Raw genomic sequence first — 21,769 nt, 5'->3', positions numbered from 1 at the left:
CTTACATAGCATCTCTCCATTTCTGACAGTACTGTAAGGATCCAGTGAGAACTGTGAAGGTGTTTGAAAGTGGGCGGGAGAATAACAGTAAATTAACTTTTTTTTTTTAAGATCAGCAAGGTAAAGTAGAAGACTTAAAACTAGTATATAAGACACTGATATGTGGGACTTTTTAATCTAGGAGTTAATGAAGTCTACCCGTATACTACATGGCAACTATATTTTCCCAGAAACACAATTTTCAAATTTTATTGTCTTAGAAAAACCTCGGTACCAATTAGCAGAAAGACTTCAGTGAAGGAGCATCTCTGGGTAGCTTGGGTAGTCCCACAGGAATCAATGAAAGCGTGCCGTTGATTTGATATTTCAGACCTTGGCTGCACTTGCTCACTGAAGCAGGCTCGGCCCTGGAATTGGAGCTACTCTACGACAGGATCATGGGGCTAGTCAGTCCCCAGTTTCCTCAGCCTTTACTCTTTTTTTAAAATTTTATTTCATCGAAGTATAGTTGATTTACAGTGTTGTGACAATCTCTGCTGTACCGCAAAGTAACTCAGTTATACACATACAGACATTCTTTTATTTCTGTATTCTTTTCCATTATGGTTTATCCCAGGATATTGAGTATAATTCCCTGTGCCATACAGTAGGACCTTACTGTTTATCAGCCTTTACTCTAAAAAGAGGTCTCCTGATATAAATTGTTCATAGGACTTCTCTGAAAAATGAGTGGTGTCTCATTCTTAGCTACAGTTTATTACTGTGTATGAAAGCCTTTTCCTTTAATATGGCTTTTAAGACCTCTTAACCCATCCTGATGGGTTCCCTATTCTTAACAACACTACTTTTGCAGCCTCCTGGAATGTTCCTGCCCTTAAACTAGTGCCACAGGAACCATGTACCTTCTCTGATTTCCTTCACTTGTCTCCAGTTTGAACCGAAATATATGGATAAAAATATCCCAGTAAAGCTTAAGTCTTTCTGAATTCCCTGGTGCTTGGTTCCTGCTTCTGGCAGGTGCTCAGATGGTTAAAACAAATGAGGGAATGGTTTGGGGACAGGGGAAAGGCGAAAGCTTAAAATCCTCGGGTCCTTCCCCTGTCTTGCTCAGACCCCTTTGAGCTTTTCAGTCATCAAACGTCTGTCTATCCTACAGTGAATTCAGCTCTGTAAGGCTCATTTTTCACTCCAGCCAACCCTCTCCCCCCCGCCCCCCTGCAAAGAAATAGTAAACACCTGAGGATTGCACTACCCTTTACTCCTAGATGGAAGGTGTCACATCCTGGAAGCTTGGTTCTCACTTAACAAGGCTCCCAGCCCCTCACAGAGTAGGAATATGCATGTTCAGGGAGGTTCACTGGGCAAGTGGCCAACATCCCTTTCAAGGGGATACACCATAAAGATGACATTGTCCCAGGGAGGAAGGGCTGGGTGGTCTGGTCTGACCACCTCAAAGCCCATGTAGCTGAAGGCGCGTAGCAGAGCACCTGTGAAAAGAGAACAAAATTAGAATACTCTCATTCCCCTAGATTTGGCTTCTTCCACTGGGGAATGACCGGGCAGGGAGCAGTGTGGTGCGGGCACAGGGATGATGTGCTTTGGGGTCAAACAGCTGGACTCTAACCTGGCTTCAGTGTTCTACATGTTTGTAAAATGAGGATCACAGAATTTAAATGAGATGTTTACAAAGTGCCTAACACAAATGATGGTATAATAAACTCTTGCCTGTCTCTCATATCCAACAGAGTATAAGCTCCCTGAGGGAGTGAGGGTTTCTGTAATGTGCACCTTGCATCTGGTTAAATATATTCCTGGCCTTTTGCCTGACCCTTTCACACTATGGGTGCTTAATACATTTGAGACTTTGTCCTACCAGCCACACCCCTTGAATGGCTTCTGTGTAATTTCACCAGTACTCCTTCAGTCTAGCTTCTGAAATCTGTGTGCAGGGCCTTCCTGACAGTTATGACTTGAATGAACAGAATGCTAGATGCCTTAATTTCCTTGGTAGGGAGAAGGGGATGGATGTTGAATCCCTGAACTGCCTGAACATGCCCTTTCGAGTGAGGTGAGGAAGGTCTCCTATAAAGGGGAAATCACTGTCAGCTGCTTCAGCACAAAGGGCCAGGAAGGATAGAGCAGATTCCCCACCTCTGTCATTCCGGTTGTTTTGGAAGTTTACAAACACAGAATCCACATCGGTCTTCTCCTCCACATACTCCAGTGCTGCGGTCAAACTAGGGATCAGAAGGAAAATGGTTAATGGCATGTTTCGCAAACTCAAAATCGAGAAAGGTGCTAATTTGCAGCAGAAGATACTTTATTGCTCAGCGTTTCCTGACCCAAGGAAGTGAAAGTTCCAAACTAGTTTTGATGGATTTTTCTCTGAAGCTAAGGGTTTATACACTATGGCCTGATACTCCTGCTGTGGAAGGGGCTTGGGGAAGAGGGGCCACAAACCGCTGGAGATCACTTCCTTTCAAGTATTTATGGATTCTACCTTGTGATTCTGAATCCGTTTAGCAACCTCCTATGGGCTGTTATCCCTTGAATCCAGATCCTGGCTCAGCTCACCGGCTGGTTCAGTGTTTTGAATGTATCCAGCTCCTGAATAAGCCCTCACTGGCTAGCATGCCCGTTAACCTGATTATGACATCAGAGTGAAAACCTTACCTCTTCCCTTCACCTCTCCCTCCCCCCATCCAGGCTCAGTCACCTTTCCCGGCTGCCTTGATCCAAGGCCCGATACGGGATGTCCAGGAAGAGCCTATGGTCGCATAGAAGGCCGTGCCAGTGGGCAGAGGTCTGGGGGGTGAGGCGGAAGTGGAAGTCTAACTGCACTGGGTCCTTGTGAAGCAGGGGGTCAGTAGACAGCACCGTCAGGTTCCCAGCCTAGAAAAGGAGTAAAAGTGAGAATAACAGCCTACTGTTTCTGTGCTCACCTAACCCTCAAATCAGATCTCAGACCTGTTTGGGTGTGTCTGGAAGCAAGAAGGGGGCTGATGGAGAGCCTCAATAAAGTGGAGCCAGGCCTTACTCAATATCTCTTAGTCCTAGGACCTAACTCTGTCCCTGCCACGGAGTTTTCCTTGATAAAAATTTGGAATCTAGAGTCAATACTACCTGCTGACTTCACTCAGGGGTGCACTAATGGTTCAGAAACTTTTACTTACATCAAACAGCTTATTCTTTAAACAAAGCTGTGCTATCTGTTTACTGTCTCACTAATAATACTCTTCTACTTTTCCCCATCATATATGTTTTCTCTAAATTCTGCCACTTCTTATCTAAAAATGCATAGCTCATACCTAGGCATGATGATACAAAGGCAAGTGCAGGAGTTCTGGATTCTAGACCCAACACTTAGCATCTAAGTCCCAGAATACAGCTTTATGTCTTAACATAGTCTTTGTTTTCAATTCCTCTTTTCCCATCCTGCTTTTCAACACCAGCTCTAGGACCCTGCCTTAAGTTCTCTGGACCAGAATCCTTGTCTATAAAAGCAAGTCACTTTTACACAGGAGTTCACAGCTTTCTATGATTTATTTTCCAACTAGTTCATGTCCCTTTGCAAGATATCATATTACAGCAAGCAGTGGGCTGCCATGTCCCAGCAGCAGCTCCCAGTCCACTTACCGAATATAATTCCTTAAGCTGGTCCTGATCACCCTGCTGGGTGCGTCTGCCCCCCTGAAGACCTACCAGGGACTCAGGAGCACTGAAGACAGCAACGGGGCCGGAGTGTCAAGTCCTCCTCTTCCTTATAAGTGGTGATGCTGATGAGGAAAAAGATCTCTGAGTCTGAGATGAGGAGAGACTTACCTTCCAGGTACACTGGGCCAAGCTCTGGCACTGTCTTCTGTATCTTACGTGAACCAGCCTATCTATTTCCATTTCCCCAGGCCAGCCAGATAGAAAGGTTTACAAAGTTTCATGCCAGCCTTTCACCCTATTTTGCTATTATCTTTTGCCACTTAGGGAGTCCTTTCAAATTCTTTTATTTTTCTTTACAGTTTATATAAACAACTACAGGTAGAGATTAAAACAAGTACCTTCTACAGCAAGGCAGCATCTTCTCCCGGAGGGTGATCCGGTACTTGTAACAGTAAAGGTAATAAGCGTATGGTGACCAGAACGGGTAGAGGTAGTTCCGTGTTTTTCCCCTCTTGATATAAGAAAGGGAGTAGAAAGAGGGGCGTGACCTGTAACAAGGCAGTTTCTTAGTTCAGTGCCTCCCCGCGGCAAAGTGAGGTTCAGGGGCTGGCGGCAGGGGTTCAGGCCACTGGTGCTATTGTGACACGGTGAGCACTGTGACGTGGACAAAGGCTCAGCCCTTCAGTCACTTCAGGACTCCTCTCTGCTGCTCCCTACCCCACCCTAGCCGCTTAGGTAGCCCCCAAAGCTCTTGTTCAACTATTATGGACTTCACGGCTGTACCAGAAATTAAAATACTGTTTGTTTCTGTATGGTTGGTAAACACCCCTGGCTGACCACTTGTGGTCACAAAACGTGGGCTTCCCTCTGGCATGTGCATGTGGCAAAAACACACTTCAGTAACAGATTGGGGTCTGACACTGCAGGAGGCTTCTAAGGCCCTGATCCAGTATCTGACTTGATTGGTTAGTTCCCTGTTCCTATCAGTTCAATATTTTTATTATCCCTACCTTTAATAACCCAATGGTTCTACATGTTGTTGAACTTTCTCAGTGCCTTATGGGGTAGGAACTGCAAACTCAATGCCTCCAGGGGCCTGGACAGCTAGGGGAAATTAGTGGAGCTGCTGGGTGGGACTATAGCAAAAGGAAAAGCTCACACACTCTTAAAAAAAGGCGGGGTGGGGGGGGGGTGGTGGTGACACAGCTCAGCTCCAAGTTTCCATGCAGGAATGCAGACCAGATCATACGATTTTCAACAGAAGCTGGAAAGAGATTTTTGTGGTAAGTTTCTCAAAAAGATTTTTTTTTAATCTGAGAAATTTTACTACCTGGGAAGCCCTGTAAACTATAGGGGGAGTAGAAGAAGAAGAGAGCTAATGGGACTGGGTCATACAGGGCCTTGTAGACCATTGTATGGCCTTTTTTTTGACTAAAGGGGGAAGTCTTTGCAGGTTTTGGACAGATGAGACATGATCTAACATGTTTTTCAAAAGATTCTGATGGGTATATTGCAAATAAACTGTAGAGCTCTAAAGGATATTTGTTAGGAGACTATCGCTGTAATCCTGGAGAAAGTATCTTATACCATGGTGGAGAGCTCAAGGTGATGGGATGTAGGTGGATTCTGGAAATAGTATAAAGGTAGCACCCACAGGATTTCCTGAAGTAGGAGAGAAGGTGAGTCCAAGAACTGAAAGAATGGAGTTACCATCGACTGAGAGGAGAAGGGCTGCAGGTGAGGCAGTATGGGGCAGAGGATAGAGATGGGTTTAGTTTGGAGCTTAACTGAATTGTCCACAGATGTATAAGGGGAAGATGAAGTAAGCAGCTGGATAGTCATGTGTGGAGTTTAGAAGTCTAGGGTGAAGACAAATTTGAGGTCATTGGCATATGAGTAAAGGCTGGCATTGAGAAGAGTAAAGATCCAAAGACTGAGTCCTGGAGGCACTCTAAGAGATGAAGAATAAAGAAGAAATCAGCAAAGGAGACTGAAGAAAATGAGTGAAGCTCCCCGCTTGTTTCTGGGAGCATGTTGAGACCGGAAGGAGAAAAGTAAATCGGTGTCCTGGAAGCTACCTAAAGAAAGTGTGATTACAAGGGACTACTGGCCAAAGGCTGTTTATAGGTCGTATAACATGATGCTTAGAGCATCTTTCCATAAACCTCTTATGCCAAACAGGCCCTATTCATTCCACTTATGTGGTTTACTCCCCAATACTGAGACCCTCCACAGAGGGAACTGTCTCCATCGTGATTTACACTTCTTTAAATACTTGGTAGGAGACTATTGCAGTAATCCTGAAGGAAGATAGTATCTTATTCCAGGGTAGGAGGACTAAATACTGTAGTGTAACGATTAAGAAGAGATCCTGAGGTGGGCAGTTTTCCAGAGGATTCCATCCTTCCACCACTTTTAGATAGATTTGAAGGAAGGAAAAGGGAGAGCAGTACCCTCTCCTCTCAGCATCCAGCTATCACAGAACGTCAGAACTGGAAGCGATCTCAGAGAGCGACTGGAGCTAAATAAAAAGCCCCCAATAATAAAGACACTAATAAAGACGAGTGAAGCCAAGGGAGAGACAGCGTGTCTTTCCCGGTGTCAGTACACCTAACAGTCATTCCACTATCTGTCAATGGCTATGGGTATCCCTCCCCGAGAAGAAATCGGGAAAGGGGAGTGGCGGAAATGCTGAATCGTGGAGCACTCATGCCAGCCAGATCTCTGGTCCAGACATCCAAACCGCAGCTCAATCCGCGCCAGGCTTTCCTTGAAGCTCAGCGCGCAGAGCCGCGCCGGCTCAGGCGCGCCGCGGGCAGCCCGTGGGGCCTTTCCTGCCGCCTGCGCCTTGCGGTCCTTCCTCTGCGCCCGAGAACATGGCGGCAGCCGCTTTCGCCGTCCCGCGGGGAATTCAGCTGCGGGTGTTCGCTGAGCGGCTGCTGCGAGGAGGGGTCCGGGAGCTCCTCCGGCCGCGACCTTTAGGGAGCACCCCCGGCTCGGAGCGCGACTTCAGCCTGTCTCTCAGTCGGGTGAGGGCCGGGTCTGAGTTCTGGGGCTCCTTGCCTCTGGTGGAGCTAGTTATGGCCGAGGCTTGTTTTGAGAAGCGCGCTGAGACCGGGTGGGCCCCAAATCGAGGGTGGTGGGCTCTCCTTGAGGTGCCGGCGGCCAGTGGAGGAGGCTTTTCCTCGAATACTCGCTCACCCTCGCTCCCCCGGCCGCCAGGGCACGGTCATCGTAGAGCGCTGGTGGAAAGTGCCGCTAGCGGGGGAAGGCCGGAAACCGCGCCTGCACCGGCGACACCGCGTCTACAAGCTCGTGGAAGATACGAAACACCGGCCCAAAGGCAGCCTGGAGCTCATCCTCACCCAGTCGGTGGACGGTAAGGCCCGGGGAGAGGTACTTCACTCAGCCTGGTTCTGTTCGGCATCAACTTTTTTCTGCCCTTTCACTCCGTTGGGGGAATGATCAGCTGTCTGAAAAGCAGCAGCGGTAAAAAGTAAAAAGTGATTGTGACATTGATTTCCTACATAGAAAATTAGAATATGAATGCAGCATCATCTAATTTTATGTTCCAGAGCCTTGGAAGGCCTCATTTTTACTTTCCCTATGCATGGGCTTCCCTGGTGGCGCTAGTAGTAAGGAACCCGCCTGCCAATGCAGGAGACTTAAGAGACACTGGTTTGATCCCTGGATCGGGAAGATCCCCTGGTGAAGGACATGGCAGCCCACTCCAGTATTCTCCCCATGGAGGAGCCTGGCGGGCAACGGTCCACATGGTCGCCAAGAGTTGGACAGGGCTGAAGCCACTTAGCGCAGCATCTTTTACAGAGTGTGGGGAGAAAGGCCTGACAGTAGGCACCACATACTGAAATCTCCGTGATGGGACAATGCTTCACTTTGTACATGGAATATTGAGTTTCTCAATCAGGCCCTAAAGAAATGAATTAGAAATCGTGCTGTTCCTAGTGAGTACTGATATTTCTTCTGGGAGGAGTAAGCACTGAGAGAGAATAAGAGGTCTCTTTTTCTTTGATCATCTCCTCTTCAGGGACTGCTAGATAATTCTGATCCTGTGCCCCTGTTCTCTGTTGGCAGAACTTGGAGTCCGAGGTGACCTGGTCTCGGTGAAAAAATCTGTGGGTCGTAATCGACTACTTCCTGAAGGACTGGCTGTGTATGCATCTCCTGAAAACAAGAAGCTGTTTGAAGAGGAGAAACTGGTGAGCCCAAAAAGAAAGCAGAGGGACTCAAAAGATAGTAAAACCTGAACATTACTTCTGACAACTTCTTTCCCTTTGATATTTATTTTGAAAATGAGGTAGGGACTAGAAGAGGAATTCAGAAGCCCATACTATGCCCAGCATAGTAAGACTTTGTTGTTAGTTACTATGGACTCCTTCCTCTTTTTCAATCTGTAACTTTCTTTTCTAGCTGAGACAAGAAGGAAAACTAGACAAGATCCAGACCAAGGCAGGTGAGGCGGTAAGTAGAAACGTAGAAAATCTTTATTGGTCACCTAGAGAAGTCACCAACCTCTCCCTTAAAAGGCTTCTTGATTTCCTTGAGGTCTCTTGATTTCAGGCACAAGGTAGGGGCAAGGGGAAGTATTGTGGCTACTCTAACTGATATTAATACTAAGACCTCCTAGGAGATCCTCACATGTTGAGTTAAGTGCTCTAGCTTATTGGGAGGCCCCAACCTGGGCACCAGGGGACCCATGGAAAAATGTGAGATGAGGACTCTGCCTTCAGGGATGTTTACAGACAGGCTGGAGAGAACACAGACACAGAGAAAGTGATACATAAACTCAAGACAATAAACTATGAGTGACGTGGACCGAAACAGATGAGGGTGACTGAGGAGGGATTTTTTTCAGATGGGATTGAATTAGGCCTTGTGGGATTAATAGGCTTTGGATAGACCAGGAAGGTAGGAAAGGTATTAAGGGAGACAAAGTCTCAGTAGATAATTAAGGCATGTTTTAAGGTTACACTTCATTTATACTTATTACAAAATATTGGGTATATTCCCCATGCTGTACAGTACATCCTTATAACCTATCTTACACTCTGTATCTGTGTGCATCTGTTTCTTTTCTCATTATATTCACTGATTTGTATTTTTTAGATTCCAGATATATGTGATATCATACCATATTTTTCTGACTTATTTCACCTAGCATAATGCCCTCTAAGCCCATCCTTATTGCCGCAAATGGCAAAATTTTGTTCTTTTAAATGGCTGCATAGTATTCCATTGTGTATGTGTTTGTGTGTGTGTATTTGCATATACCATATCTTTATCCATTCATAATAGACACTTAGGTTGCATCCATAACATGGCTATAAATATTGGGGTGTGTGTATCTTCTTGAATTAGTGTTTGGGAGGGGGGTTGGACATATGTACCCAGGAGTAGAATTTCTGGATAATATGGTAGTTTTAATATTTTTAGTTTTTTGAGAAGCTGCTCTACTGTTTTCCACAGTGGCTGCACAAATTTAAATTCCCACCAACAGTGTACAAGGATTCCCTCTTCTCCACATCCTTGCCAGCTTTTGTTACTTGTTTTCTTTTGATGATCACCATTATGTCAGGTGTGAAGTGAAAGCTCAGTTAAAGCATGTTTTAAAATAGAAAGTAGACCAGTCTAGTTAAAGCAGAGGACAATAGTATATTAGGAAATACATGACTGGAAAGTGGGGTAGGCATGATTTATAAAACATCTTTAATCCTCAGCTAATGAATTTATACTTCATTCTGTAAGCAAGGAGGAATCATTAATGGTGTAGTGGTAAGATTAAAGGGCCAGAATATTGGGTTAAAACGGTCTATGAAAGTTTCCATCCTGAGACGAACAGTCGATGAGCCTAACTTTGACATGGCCTGTGTCTCCTTGCTTAGGAATAGCCAAGTATAGGCAGCATTCCCCTCCAGAGCATTGTTAAAACATCTTTCCATAATGTCAGTCTTGAGACAATAGGAATTTTTATCTTTCCTATTCATCATCTCACCTCGCTTGGCTATGAGGCAGGAATTGTGCTTTGCCTGAACTCTCAGACTTTATGCCTCTTGGCCTCTTGCTAACATGTTTCCTCTCCTTGATTCCAACTCTAACCTACCCTCTGTTTATAATTCCTCTCAGACAGTGAAATTTCTGAGGAGTTGTCACCTGGAGGTAGGAATGAAGAACAATGTCAAATGGGAGCTAAACCCTGAAATAGTTGCCCGCCACTTTCTCAGAAATGTGAGTACTCCCAAACACCACTATACCCCTAAGATGGAAGCTACCCCTGGGAAGCAGCAGCTACTCCAGGATTGATCCCTCTGTTAGGAAAGGGTGTGATCATCCAGTTGAAGTTAGGGAAAGCTTTTTTTTTTTAATTATAGTTGATTTAAAACATGTTAATTTCTACTATACAGCAAAATGACTGTTTTATATATATGTATCCTTTTTCACATTCTGTTATGGTTTGTCGCGGGATATTGAATATAGTTCCCTGTCGTATACAGTAGGACCTTGCTGCTTATCCGTGCTGTATAGTCGTAATTCATAGTCTGCTAATCCCAGACTCTCAATCCATCCCTCCCCAGTCTGGCAGCCACAAGTCATTTCCCTCCCACAGCTGTGCAAGCCAGTCAGGAATGCTTTCCCTAAGTTGGACAGCTATATGTAAATCAATGCCCCCTCCTCCTTGGCAGTCAGAAGTCTGTTCTCTATGTTTGTGAATCTGTTTCTGTTTCATAGATCATTTGTGTTACATTTTAGATTCCATATATAAGTGACAGCATATGGTATTTGTCTTTCTGACTTAGTTCACTTAGTATGGTAATCTAGGTCCATCCCTGTTACTGCAGATGACATGATTTCATTCTCTTTTTTTATGGGTGAGTAGTAGTCCATTGTATATATATATAGGACAGTTTCTTTATCCATTCATGTGTTGATGGACATTTAGGTTGTTTGCATGTCTTGACTGCGATGGGTCTTTGTTACTTCACGCAGGCTTTCTCTGGTTGCAGCGAGCATGGGCTACTCTCTGTTGTGGTGTGCAGGCTTCTCACTGTGGTGGCTTCTCTTGTTGCAGAGCATGGGCTCTAGGTGTGGGGGCTTCAGTAGCTGTGGCACAGGAGCTTAGTTGCTCTGCAACATGGGGGATCTTCCCGGACCAGGGATCCAACCCATGCCCGCTGCATTGGCAGGCAGATTCTTAACCATTGGACCACCAGGGAAGTCCCACGTGTATCTTTTTGAATTATAGTTTTGTCCAGATATAAACCCAGGAATGGGCTTCCCTGGTGTCTCAGATGGTAAAGAATTTGCCTATGATGCAGGAGACTTAGGTTTGAACCCTGAGTTGCAAAGATCCCCTGGAGGAGGGCATGGCAACCCACTCCAGTATTCTTGCCTGGAGAATCCCCATGGACAGAGGAGCCTGGTGGGCTGCATGCAGTTCCTGGGGTCACAAAGAGTCCAGCACAACTGAGCGACTAAGTGCATACCTAGCAATGGTATTGCTGGATCATATGGCAACTCTAGTTTTATTTTTTTGAGGAAGCTCCATATTGTTTTCCATACTGGCTGCACCAGTTTACATTCTCAGCAGGAGTGTAAGAGGATTCCCTTTTCTCCACACCCTCTCCAGCACTTGTTATCTGTAGACTTTTGTTCACTTTTGGATACACTAGCCTTCGTTGCTTCATGGGGGCTTTTTCTAGTTGTGGTGAGTTGGGGCTACTCTATACTTGCAGTACATGGGCTTCTCATTGCAGTGACTTTTATTGAGGATCATGGGCTTCAGTGGTTGTGGCGTGTGGACTCTGTAGTTGCAGGTTGCAAGCTCAGTTGCCCCTCGACATGTGAGATCTTCTTGGACCAGGGCATTGAACCCATGTCCCCTGCATTGGCAGGTGAATTCTTTACCACTGGACTACCCGGGAGGTCCATGTAGACTTTTTAATGATGGCTGTCCTGACCGGTGTGAGATGGTACCTCATTTACTTTTGATTTGCATTTCTCTAATCATCAGCAGTGATGAGCATCTTTTCATGTGTCTGTTAGCCATTGTATGTCTTCTCTGGAGAAGTGTCTGTTTAGGTCATCTGCCCATTTTTTGATGGGGTTGGCTTTTTTTTTTCCTTTCAATTTTTATTATTTTTAGTGGCCCTTGGTCTTCGTTGCTGCGCCCAGGCTTTCTCTAGTTGCAGCGCGCAGTCTTCTCACTGCGGGGCCTCTCGTTTCAGAGCACGGGCTCCAGTGTGCATGGGCTTAGTTTCCCCACAGCATGTGAAATCCTCAGGGATTCAACTCATGGCCCCTGCATTGGCAGACAAGATTCTTAACCACTGGACCACCAGGGAAGTCCAGTTGGGTTGGTTTTTTTGTTGTTGAGTTGTATATGAGTTGTTAGTATATTTTGGAAATTAAGCCCTTGTCAGTGGCATCATTTGCAAATATTTTCTCCCAGTCTGTAGGTTGTCTTTTTGTCTTGTTTATGGTTTCCTTTGCTGTGCAAAAGCTTGTAAATTTGGTTAGGTATCACTGTTTACTTTTGCTTTTACTTCTGTTGCCTTGGGAGACTAACCTAGGAAATCATTGGTACGCCATTTTGAGTTTAATTTTGTGTATGGTGTGAGGGAGTCTTCTAACTTCACTAATTTACATGTGGCTGTCCATCTTAGGGAAAGTGTTCTTGACTGGTTTGCAGGAGTGTGGGAGGGAAATGACTAAGGATGGTCACAAAGAAATTGAAAACTGATAGAAGATGGGAACATTTATTTTCTCTAGATAGGAAAAGCTGGGGAATTGTGACACTGGAGAATTTTTACTTATGTGGATGAAGTGATTTTGATCTCAAACCCTGTTTCTCTTTGAAACCACCTCCCTGAGAAATCAGGACTGGGTTTCCCTGCCACTCTTCGTGGAGGTTTGTGCCTTTCCGTGGGATCAGCCAGGGTAGACTCCCTAGTTTTACTTACCCCTCTACAGGGAAGTCTAAAATCCTCTTGAGACTGCCCGGAGTGGCAGCCGTGTAAGCAGGGCTCCTTTTGGCTGTGACTTTTTGCAGCTTGGCGTTGTGGTTGCCCCACATGCGTTACAGTTGCCCGAAGAGCCCATCACCCGGAGGGGTGAATACTGGTGCGAGGTGACGGTGAGTGTCCCACATACGGTCTCCTTTTTCTGACTGGGTAGAAAGCTGGGATTGGGTGGTGGTAGCCCTATTTGCCCAACTGATTGAAGCATTCCTATTGTTCTGTGTGCAGGTAAATGGACTTGACACTGTGAGGGTACCTATGTCCGTGGTGAACTTTGAGAGGCCCAAAACCAAAAGATATAAGTACTGGTTAGCCCAGCAGGCTGCCAAGGGAATGGCCTCCACCAGCTTCCAGAAGATCTGAACCTGTTCTCCCTCGAAAGCAGTGAAGCAGAAACAGAGGAACAGTGGAGCAAAGATGAACCAGCACTGTGATGCTGCTCCTAGCTCTGACCAAACACGGGATTTTAGAGAACGTACAGAGGCAGCAACAGCAGACCGGACTGTATGTATGTGTTTAATCGTCCATATTTGCCATCTTCAACAGTTATCACGTTTGGCCTTACTGGGGATGCCTGCTTCAGAAGTACAGGCTGTGGATTTGATAAGCTAAATGTTAATAGACCAAAAGAGTCTAGATCCTACTTAGCCTCTTCCTTCATTGGAATTCATTGCAATAAATGGTAGAGCTAGCTAGCTTATTCTCATCATCCAAACTGAACACTGTATCTAAGAAAAAATAAAAAGCTTGTGTTCTTTTTAGGTGTTGTTTACTGACTTGAGTAGACTGGGGACAGGACTTCCAAGTGGAATGTCCTCTTGGAAAGCCCCTGGGGTTTGCTGCTAAAAGGGGAAAAAGAAAATTTGGGGGGCTACAGCCCACAGTTGCTATGGACAAATTACTCAACAAGCTGATATGCCTTATGGTCTTAAAACTTATTAAGTATATTAATATAAAGTCTTCAATGCAAATAAGCACAATGGAGTCTACTTGTCTAAGGAGGTCTGAATAAGGCCTAAGGACAGTTGTTGGAGAAAATAAAGCTGGAATGAGAGAAGTTTAAAAAGGGAACTCCTAAAATTTTGAAAAAGAAAATACCTTGGTTTCTAGACAAAGGTTAAGATGTGGGGCTAGTTCATAAGTAATTATGGATTGGGAGATGAGGCAAGTAGATAGTTCTGCATAAGTTCAAGGTTCATTCCTGGAAGAAAGACCAACTCTTGTTAAGAGGATTGTGCTGGAGTCACTCAAATGTGAGATTTTTAGGAAGGATAAAGATGAGACCATTGACTCTTTGCTACCCTTACCAGAAGCTCAGAGAAATTGATTTATCCTGTTTGAGCTCACCTGCCTTGCCAAGCCAATTAACTACTTTCATCCACATGTAGCCATCCTTCCTAATAAGAGTTCTTTCATTAGTGGTTGCAGCACTTTTATCTGTATCCAACCTCATACTTTCCAGAATTCCATAACTCAGGTCGAGCACTAGTATTCTTTGAAATTTGCTGTTCTACTGTCAAATTTGCATCAATCCCTGCTGTCCTTGAAATGGAAAGGTCATTTAACACTGCATCATTCCATACCGCCATCATCACCACATTAAAGCTCTCTGAAATTGAGCAACAGACAACATTCCACACAGCTAATCTCAAAAAGTGTTTAAATACTTGTCATAAGGTGAGTTCTTGGCAAAACCGTGATGTGGGTGAGGTTTACTGGGGGGAGTCCTCTAGATTAACACCTGTTGGGGAATGAAGGAAGCAAGATTAGGTAGAGACAGAAGTTGAGCTGATGCAGTTTCAGCAAAGGTCTTAGTCCCACAGGAGGCTGAAGCTAGGAATGGCTCTACAGAGATATGTACCACTTAGGCAAGTGGCCAGATCTGTAGAACCCAACACTGACCAGGAGAGGGTCTTGGGTGAGGTGACTAATTTCAGGCACAGGCAGTTCCCAGGGGGAACATAGATGAGAGCTGTATGCATTCTCAGCAGCCTGGGAAATAAGTGCCTCGGTGCTGAAGGCAGGCGTCAGGGCAGCACACCATAGTGTCCACTACAGTCCACTTACTGTGCTCTTCAGACCCATTTGCTTCATAAGTCCTAAAATGATCCTTCGGGTTCTGGGAAAACAAAAGGAAGATCTGGGACAGACAATAGCCCCTGCTGCCGGAGCTTAAGTCTACAACTGATAACCTATTTCCTCTTCAACTACCCATTCTAGATTCTTTCCCACATCCCCCCAGTTTATACTTCTGTTGGCCCAAATGGGTTACCTTCTCAGGCCATGACTACACTTGTCTGTTTATAATAAAAATTAGGCAAGAGCGGATGACTTAGGTGCCAAGTATACGCTCCCTTGTCCCCACTGTGTAATAGCAGCCCTGCCTCCTGATGGTTAAGAGTCAGTTACTCCTGCCAGGTTAATGATTCCTTCCCTTAACCTCATTGTCTTTTGGTAGTGATCGGAAGTAAATCTGGTGACAGCCCTAACTTAAAATATAATGATATTTTTAGTGTGTCCACTAGTAAAACTATTCCCCTTCTGTGAAGCAGGACTTCTAAATATTCATAGCCCCGAGTTGGAGGCACGATTTCCTCCAGGTGGGTCACTGAGAGTGATGGTAAAGGGGGGCTGCTCCTACACCCAACCCCGTTTCCCAGACCCACATGTTTTAGTTAGGGACAGCACTCTAGGTTGTCTGTTGATCCAGGGTATAAACTGTATCCTGGAGGATGGTATCTCATCTTTACAGGGTGTCGTCTCCAAGCTGGTGTCTCCAAGGTGTTCCATTGTTGCTTCTAGATAGTATGGTATGTGATCAGACCACGGATCCTATGGTCAGGTACCCAGTGTTGTACCTCCTTGCTATAATAGGGGTCTCTTAGGGTTGATGAAGATAAACTGACTAGAAATTGAGAAACAGAACACTGTAGATGAGGGAGTGACCAGAGTTTTGAAGATCTGCAGAGGGGTCCCCTCAAACCTTGGTCTGAATACTGATCTCTGGATGTGTGGGGTGAAACCATGAGACTGAGGAGTGGGGAAAACCAAAAGACAGTAAGCCAAACAGTTCTCAGAGCTCCCACACACAATACTGGGAATGTTCTGTTTGTATTCCTGACTGTGGATAGATCTTATAGAGAACCAGGTGGAGTCTTCAAAAGGGCATTAGGATAAAGGCTACTCTGGACCCACCATGCAAAGCTTGAAAGCAAGCCCTGAAAGGATCATACTGATAACCATGCATGTCAGAACCAAGACCAACACTCATGAAAGATGCAGCAAACATAAAATATGACTCTAAACAAAATTCCCAATGTCTGATGCCCAATCAGCATGCATGCATGCTCAGTCATATGTGACTCTCTGTGACCCCATGGAATGTAGCCCACTAGGCTTCTCTTCTCTGTCCATGGATTTTCCAGGAAAGAATACTGGAGTGGGTTGCCATTTTCTACTCCAGGGGATCTTCCCAACACAGGGATCAAACACGTCTCTTGCACATCCTGGACTGGCAGGTGGAGTCTTTACCACAGAGCCAGCCAATCAAATATTACCATAAAAAACGACATAAAGAGAGTCAGGAAAATGTTATCCTAACCAAGAGAAATTTTCCTAGAAATGACAGTGATGGTGGAATTAAAACAGCTATAAAAAAAAAATTAAAAAAATAAAAAATAAAAAAATAAAAAAAAATTTTTAAAAAATAAAAATAAATAAAAAAAAAATAAAAATAAAACAGCTATAAATATGCTTCAGACATTTACAGCTGTAAAAGCAAACAAAATTATGAGAGAATATAAGACCCAAATGGAACTTCTAAAGATGAAGAATACAATACCTGACGTGGAAAATACATTGATGGAACTTTCTTCTAGTGGGGCTTCCCTGATAGCCGTAAAGAAACCGTCTGCAATGCAGGAGACCCTGGCTCGATTCTTGGCTTGGGAAGGTCCCCTGGAGAAGGGAACGGCTACCTACTCCAGTATTGTGGCCTGGAGAATTCCACGGACTGTACAGTCCATGGGGTCGCAAAGAGTCGGACACAGCTGAGTGACTTTCACTTTCAGAGATGAAGAACACAATACCTAACATGAAAAATACGCTGATGGAACTTCTACTTCGGGGGAAGGTGGAGTAAATATACTTTCACCATTCCTAGTACAACTATAAATCCTAGAAATTACACATGAAACAAAGACCACTGAGAAGTGGAAAGAAGAAAGCATACTGCTTAGGAATGGTGGGACCCAAGGAACAACACTGCAGTGAATCCCTTGGATTTTCTTTTTGCCTCATTTATCCCAGATTTGAAGAACCAGCAACCTGGAAAGGCCAAATTGGGGTACAAATAAAAGTACAAATAATAAGCCTCAGTAAAAGCCTGCTCTGAGTCAAAGCAAAGGAGCAGCCTTAGCAAAAAACCTTTGAGACAGTTACCTGCTCTGCTCTGGCCAAACACCACAGACAACACTGGCCCTAACGCCACCGTACCAAGGCCGAGGGGGCTCTAGACCTCCGTCCTCTACAAAGGTTCTAACACCCAGGCCAGCACCCCTGCCAGGGCGGTGCCACAGAAGGGCAAATAAGAAGCTACAACCTTCCCCTCCACCAGCCAGTAATGAGTCCTATCCCTCCCTGGTGTCAGCAGGGAACCTGGAATTCACTCCCAGCTGGCAGGAAAGAGGCATGCTTCTGCCTTCCTACAGGGTTGAGTCAGAGGAGGCCTAGTGGGGAGTTTGCACTTTCACCGCTACCCAGCAGTAATGAGGCCACATTGACCACAGTGTCAGTGGAGACCATGTAGGAAGCTGGACTCACATCCCCACCTAACAGGGAAGAGAAGCTCCACGTGCCTTGGTGTCAATGGAGGTAAGGGGTAAAATCTGAAATTGTACTTGGCAGTAATGACCTATTTCCCCTTTCTGTGCCAAAGCAGTATAAGAGAAAGTCAGTTAAAACAGAAGTAAGTTTTAAATTAAGATTCAGAGTCTCATAATACAAAAATGTCCAGATTCCAATTTTTAAAAATCTGTCCTCTTACCATGAACCAAGATGATTTCAATCAATGAAAAAAGAAAATCGATGCCAGTGCTGAGATGATAGAGATATTAGAATTACCTGGCATATTTTAAAGCAGCCATGAGAAAAATGCTTCAACAAGCAATTATGAATATGCTTTGAACATACAGGATAAAACAGCTTAGAGAGAAATAGACAATACAAAGAAGAATTAAGTGGGAATATTGTAACTATAAAATGTAATAATGGAAATGAAAAGTTCAGTGGATGGACTCAGCAGCAAAACAGAGGACAGAGGAAAGGGCTGAAAAAGAGAACAACAGAAACTACCCACTATGAACAACACAGAGAAAACAGAACTGGGGGGGGGGGGTGCGGGGGAGAACGGAGCCTCAGAGGCCTGTGAGACTATAACAAAAGATCTAATATTTCTGTCACTGGAGTCCCAGAAGGAAAGGAGAAAGAAGGCAGGGTTAAATATATATATATTTATACACACAACAGAATAATGTCTGAATACCTCCCAAATTTGTTAAGAGACAAACATATTGATTCAAGAAACTAAGCAAACCCCAAACAAGATAAACTCAAAAGAAATCCATGCCAAGACATATCAGGACCCAACTTCTGAAATCTAAAGACAAAAAGTCTTGAAAACAGCTAGAGAAAAATGACACTGCTGCTAAGGGAAAAACAACCCAATTCAAATGACAGCAGACTTCTCATCAGAAACCATGGAAGCAGGAAGGAGTTGATACCATATTTTTCAAATGTTGGACTGTTGACCCAGAATTCTATACCTAGGAAAAAAAAATATCCTTCAGGAATGACAGGGAAATTAAGACAAAGGAAAATTAAAAGTTTGTCACCAGTAGGCTGACTCTAAAAGAATGGCTAACTGTGGAGAACAGTGTAGAAATTCCTTAAAAAACTGGAAATAGAACTGCCATATGACCCCAGCAATCCCACTGCTGGGCATACACATCAAGGAAACCAGAAGTGAAAGAGACACATGTACCCCAATGTTCATCACAGCACTATTTACAACAGCTAGGACATGGAAGCAGCCTAGATGTTCACTGGCAGATGAATGGATAAGAAAGCTGTGGTACTTATACACAATGGAATATTACTCAGCTATTAAAAAGAATGCATTTGAATCAATTTGAATGAGGTGGATGAAACCGGAGCCTATTATACAGAGTGAAGTAAGTCAGAAAGAAAAGCACCAATACAGTATATTAACACATATATATGGAATTTAGAAAGATGGTAACGATGACCCTATATGTGAGACAGCAAAAGAGACACAGATGTAAAGAACAGACTTTTGGAGAAGGCGAGGGTGGGATGATTTGAGAGAATAACATTGAAACATGTATATTATCATATGTGAAACAGACAGCCAGTCCAGGTTCGATGCATGAGGCAGGGTGCTCAGGGCTGGGGCACTAGGATGACCCTGAGGGATGGGATGGGGAGGGAGGTGGGAGGGGGGTTCAGGATGGGGAACACATGTACACCCATGGCTGATTCCTGTCCATGTATGGCAAAAACCACTACAATACTGTAAAGTAATTAACCTCCAATTAAAATAGATAAATGAATTTTAAAAAAAAAAAGAAAATCATGCATGTGTGCTAAGTCACTTCAGTCATGTCCGACTCTTTGCGACCCTATGGACTGTAGCCTGCCAGGTTCCTTTGTCTATGGGGGTTCTCATGGGGAATCAAAACAACAACAAAAAAGAATGGCTAAAGGAAATTCTCTAAACAGAAAGGAAACAATAAAGAAAAAAACAACTTGGAATAGCAGGAAGAAAGAAACAGCAGGGTTAGTGAAAATATGGGTAAAGTCAATAGATCGCCTCTTGAGTTTTATAAATTATGTCTGACAACTGATGAAAAAATATTAACATCGTCTGATCTGGTTCTAACAATATGTGTGTGTGTATGTTAGTCACTCAGTCATGTTTGACTCTTTGCAACCCCATGGACTGTAGCCCGCCAGGCTACTCTGTCCATGGAATTCTCCAGGAAAGAATATTGGAGTGGGTTGCCATGCCCTTCTCCAAGGAAATCTTTCTGACCATGGATCGAACCAGGTCTCCTGCATTAGCAGGCAGATTCTTTACCATCTGAGCCACCAGGGAAGCTCCTAATGATACATAGAGGGAATGTTTTAAAGAACTATAAACGAGAGAGATAGGGTATTATACAGATGTAGGGTTGCCATACTTCACTCAAGCTGGTAAAGGATAACATCAGTAGGCTATGATAAATTATGTAATACCTACAGCAGTCAATTTTTTAAAAAGCTATACAAAGAGATACACTCAAAACCAAAATGGAATTCTAAAAAATTTCCAAATAATCCTCAGGAGGACAGGAAAAAGAATATAGAAACAGTAAAAACAAAAAGTAAAATGGCAGCCTTAAGCTCTAACATACCAATAAATATATTAAATGCAATAGTCCAAATACATCAATTAAAGACAGAAATCAACAGTGTTGGTGAAAAAAAAATATGACCCAAATAGATACTGTCTACTGAAAACTCACTTGAAATATAATGATACAATGAGCAGAAGAGGAACTGGATGAAAATAGTCAAAAGGTACAAACTTCCAGTTATAAGTACTAGGGATATAATGCACATGATAAACATAATTAACACTGCTATATGTTATAAATAAAAGTTAAGGGCAAATTCTAAGAGTTCTTATCACAAGGAAAAATGTATCTATTACTTTAATTTTGTATATGAGATAATGGACTGTCACTAAATTTACTGTTATAATCACTTCATGATGTATGTAAGTCAAATCTCTATGCTGTACACCTTACACTTATACAGTGCTGTATGTCAGTTATATCTCAATAAAACCGGAAGATATATATATGTATGTATATATATATATGAAAGTAAAAGTGTTAATTGGCTAATTTCTCAGTTGTATCCAACTCTATGCCCGTGGACTGTAGCCTGCCAGGCTCCTCTGTCCATGGGATTCTCTAAGCAAGAATACTAAAATGGGTTGCCATTCCCTTCTCCAGGGATCAAACCTGGGTCTCCTGTATTGCAGGCAGATTCTTTACTGTCTGAGCCACCAGGGAAGCCCCATATGTATATATATATATATATATAAAATATATAAATATATATAATGATATAGTCAAGTTAAAAGGATGGGAAAAGTTATACCATGCAAATATTAAACAATGGGAAGTGGGAGTGATTGTATTAATATCAGATAGAGTAAACTTCAGAACAAAGAATTACCAGAGATCAAGAAGATCACTATATAATAATACAAAGATCAGTCCACTAAGAAAAACATGGCAATCCTAAATGTATATGCCCCAAACAAAGAGGTGAAAAACAACTGAAGCAAAAATGAACTGAACTAAAAAGTAGACAAATCCAGAATTATACTTGGAGACTTCAGTAACTCAGTAACTGATAGAACCACCAGAAAATGAGCAAAGATACAGAAAAATTCAACACCACCATCAACCAACAGGACTTTATCAACATTTATAGAACACTCTACCCAACAAGAGCAGAATGCATATTTTTTTATTCTCCCAACATAGGCCATATCCTGGACTATAAAACCAGTCTCAACCAGTTTAAAAGAACTGAAATCAAACTAGAAATCAATAATAGAAGAATAAGAGGAAAATCTCCAAATACTTGGAAACTGACTTATGGCTCAATGAAGTCTCAAGGAAAAAAAAATTTCTAATACATCGAACTAAATAAAAATGAAAATGCAATATATTAAAATTTGGGCACACAGCTAAAGCAGTACTGAGGGGAAATTATAGCACTAAATGCATACACTAGAAAAGAAAGGTCTAAAATCAATCATCTAAACTCTCACCTCAAGAACCTAGAAAAAGATCAAACTAAACCCATAACAAGGATGAGCAAGAAAATAAAAAAAGATAAGGAAACAGAACAGAAATCAATGAAACTTATAAAAGAAAGACAATAGAGAATATTAATGAAACAAAGAGGTGGTTCTTTGAAAGGAAAAAAATCAATAAAATTGA

At 43.3% G+C, this 21,769-nt stretch overlaps 2 protein-coding genes across 3 annotated transcripts; one reads left to right on the top strand and one right to left on the bottom strand.

Annotated features, from left to right (window-relative positions):
* Positions 1-1,237: 1,237 nt before the first annotated feature.
* OAZ3 (ornithine decarboxylase antizyme 3) lies at positions 1,238-6,487 on the bottom strand. The gene is given in 7 exon segments (XM_043458474.1): positions 1,238-1,487; positions 2,152-2,237; positions 2,717-2,892; positions 3,637-3,711; positions 3,713-3,776; positions 4,053-4,202; positions 6,108-6,487. Coding segments are annotated over 6 exon segments (564 nt in total). The 5' UTR covers positions 4,073-4,202; positions 6,108-6,487; the 3' UTR covers positions 1,238-1,344.
* Positions 6,441-13,446, top strand: MRPL9 (mitochondrial ribosomal protein L9). Of its 2 annotated transcripts, XM_043458451.1 has the most exons (7): positions 6,441-6,683; positions 6,877-7,033; positions 7,750-7,874; positions 8,086-8,136; positions 9,799-9,900; positions 12,722-12,805; positions 12,918-13,446. In XM_043458451.1, exons 1-7 carry the CDS (start codon positions 6,531-6,533, stop codon positions 13,050-13,052), a joined length of 807 nt encoding a protein of 268 aa, XP_043314386.1. In that variant the 5' UTR covers positions 6,441-6,530; the 3' UTR covers positions 13,053-13,446. The 2 variants fall into 2 exon arrangements, with proteins under 2 accessions (XP_043314386.1, XP_043314394.1); XM_043458459.1 differs by lacking the exon at positions 12,722-12,805 and having other exon boundaries at positions 6,493-6,683.
* The last annotated feature ends 8,323 nt before the right edge of the window (positions 13,447-21,769 follow it).

The sequence above is a fragment of the Cervus canadensis genome, chromosome 2 (assembly GCF_019320065.1).
Source record: "Cervus canadensis isolate Bull #8, Minnesota chromosome 2, ASM1932006v1, whole genome shotgun sequence".
NCBI lineage: Eukaryota > Metazoa > Chordata > Mammalia > Artiodactyla > Cervidae > Cervus > Cervus canadensis.
This window is presented reverse-complemented; position numbering and strand designations above follow the sequence as displayed.